The sequence below is a fragment of the Octopus bimaculoides genome, chromosome 25, assembly GCF_001194135.2.
Source record: "Octopus bimaculoides isolate UCB-OBI-ISO-001 chromosome 25, ASM119413v2, whole genome shotgun sequence".
Lineage (NCBI taxonomy): Eukaryota > Metazoa > Mollusca > Cephalopoda > Octopoda > Octopodidae > Octopus > Octopus bimaculoides.
Window position 1 is genome coordinate 5,589,699 of NC_069005.1, and position 3,083 is coordinate 5,592,781.

At 37.8% G+C, this 3,083-nt stretch overlaps 1 protein-coding gene across 1 annotated transcript in view; it reads left to right on the top strand.

Moving 5' to 3' along the window:
- The window catches only part of LOC106880030 (uncharacterized protein KIAA0930 homolog), a 64,395-nt gene that overhangs the window by 23,747 nt on the left and 37,565 nt on the right, over positions 1 to 3,083 (top strand). Inside the window, exon 6 of the mRNA XM_014929831.2 lies at positions 801 to 941. Coding sequence (XP_014785317.2) covers positions 801 to 941 — 141 coding nt within the window. The remainder of the gene's footprint in view (positions 1 to 800; positions 942 to 3,083) is intronic.

The following is a 3,083-nucleotide window of genomic DNA, read 5'->3' on the forward strand; positions in this document are numbered from 1 at the left end:
ATTGTTTATATATATATATATATATATATATTGTTTATATATATATATATATATATATGTTGTATATGTAAGATTACATATATGTATTATATATGTAATAATTAAATTCTATATTATGCACATTGTTTTGTTACGCATGTTCCCACAGTCCATGGAAAAATTGTTTTGTATGAAACTGAAACATGGGGCAAAGCAATGTTGAGGATTGAAGGGCTAGGCTGTCCCCAAAATAGGAGTAAAAGATTTCACCGAATAGGTAGACATAGACTGGCCAACAACTGAGTTAGATGTGTGCCTAAATCGTGTATTATATAGCAATGCTGTTACCTGTGTATTCTATATATGTGCATGTATGTACAGACTGATTTGGTGAACTCTGCAAAAGAAACTTTCGTGGTTCAGTGGAGAGGAAGGTGGCTGCAGAGAACAAGATGAAGCAAGCCAGACATCTTGGTCATCCACATCATCCATCTCCGTCACCTTGACCTGGCCTTGTCACATGATTCAAGATGGTCAGAGATGAGAGAGTGAGGTTGATGATAAGCAACTCTTTTACACTTTAATCAAAGTCACTGCACAAGTCATTAATCATCTTTAAGGTTGACTAAAGAGTCCTTATCACTCTGACTGATAAACAGGTACATGTATGTAATGTAAACCTTGGTGTTTTGGTTATGTATTTGTCTAGATCTCAGTCTGTTATTCGTTCCTAAGGTACCTATTATTGTAGAGATGCTGTTTTCAGTTTCCGCATTTTGGTTCTGTCTATATTTTTTCTTCATTTCTTCCTTCACTTTCAGGCATTTGCTGATATCATTGTCAGAGACAGCGAAATAATTTGTGTAGAATTAGTTGCCACAGACCATGATGGCAAATTTCAAGGCGTGATCTTCCTCGGTTCTATAAAATATGAAGCCCTGAAGAAAGTCTATGATGCAAGGGTGAGTTGTCGTAACTTTTTTTTTTTTTCAAGTATTCTGTATATCCTTCCTTCCTTTTCTAAGTTGGGTGTTTGGTGTGTGCAATGAGGGTGGTTGCACATGTTTGGTGCAGCTGGTGGTTGAAGAACTGATGCTCAATCTTTGTACCAAAGTCAACCTCAGCAGGATTTGAACTCGGAATGTAAAGAGGTGAACGACAAAATGGTGCTAAGCATTCTGCTTGGCGTGCTAATGGTTCTGCCAGCTCACCGCCTTTCCAATAATAATAATAATAATAATAATAATAATAATGGTCTCAAATTTTGCCACAAGGGCAGCAATTTTGTTCATGGGTATGAGACGATTACATGAACCCCCAATGATCAACTGGACTTATTTTATCAACCCCAAAAGGATGAAAGGCAAAGTCGACCATGGCAGAATTTGAACTCGGAACAGAGTGACTGGTGAAATACTGCTAAACTTTTCATCCAGCATGTTAAGGATTCTACCAGCTTGCCGCCATAATAATAATAATAATAATAATAATAAGAGTAACAATGGTGATAATTTGAAATTTATTTTTATACAATGTCGTCCTGTCATTTACTAAAATAAATTTTGATTGGTTTTCTTTTGACATTTATTTTAGGTCATGTGACTAAAAGTTCAATACTTTATCTATCAGTTACAATATTCCAGCAAATCAATAACAACTTTACATTTGTTATTTAAAGGTCACTTTTTAACTGTTACAGCATCTCTCTCTCTTTTTCCTTCTCTCCATCTCTCTCTCAGTCTCTCTCTCTCTTCGTCTCTCTCTCTCTTCGTCTCTCTCTCTCTTTCCATCTTTCTGTCTCTCTTTCTCTATCTCTCTGCCTCCCCCATCTCTCGTGCGCCCATCACGCTCCCCCCCCATCTCTCACGCGTACGCCTCCGTCGCGCTCCCCCCGTCTCTCACGCGCGCCTCCGTCTCGCTCCTCCCCCGTCGCGCGCAATTGCACCCCCGTCTCGCGCATGCGCACCCCCGTCTCGCTCATAGAGCTTGAGATTTTGATGATGAGATTGTTTATTTTTAGAATGACATTGTAGGGTAGGTGTGAGAGGAAGGATCTGGTTAGTTTAAACATGAAGCAGGTAGAATATTTTGACTGGATATGAACAGATTAAATGCTAAGGAGTAAATTTGTTAGTATTTAGTTAATTAGTGTGGACTGAATATGTAAGCATTATTATTTTAGACAACATTCTGTACAGACGTGAACTTCTTGTTCTGACAACTAACTTGTGCAAATGGTGCACAAGGTGCACCTGAAATGCATAAATAACAACAGCTGGTTAATAATCAATGACCAGACAAGCAGACTCTACTGAAATATCAAGGGTTGCGTTGACAGTTCTGTAACATATTACAATGTTTGTAAATATATTATACAATGTATATGTAATGTATGTTGTATGTTGTAGATGTATGTCATAATATTCAATACATGTCACAATAAATATAAATATCTTACCTTTAAGTTCATCTCTAAAGATTTTATATAAAATTTGGAGCCAGCACTGAAAGTTATGTTTTATATATGAATATGTCTCTGTAAACAATGCGATCAAAGATAGATAAAATTGATAGGAGTTATTGCTGTTCCATCGGATCTACATCCAACCCATCAACCATCCATACATACTCGCTTAAGTACCCACTAAGTTTAGCTGTGTAACTCTATTGGATTGACCAATTTACATATGAAACATTCCTGTCAACTTGTGTGTACATATTAATTGCTGGTAGCAACATGGTATTTCATTTTCTAACCACAATATACTACCAAGTATATTAGAGGTTCACGGTCAGTGTTGGGTCATACTTTCTGTGTTAGCAGAGCAATACAATCACTTTTAAGTTACATCAACACATACTGAAACATGTAGAGATATGTGAATATGTCTCAATACGTGCTGATGGATGTGAACACGTCTCGATACGTGCTGATCATCATCATCATCGTTTAATGTCCGCTTTCCATGCTAGCATGGGTTGGACGATTTGACTGAGGACTGGCGAACCAGATGGCTACACCAGGCTCCAATCTGATCTGGCAGAGTTTCTACAGCTAGATGCCCTCCCAATCATCATCTCTCTCTCCTCTCCCCCTCGCTCTT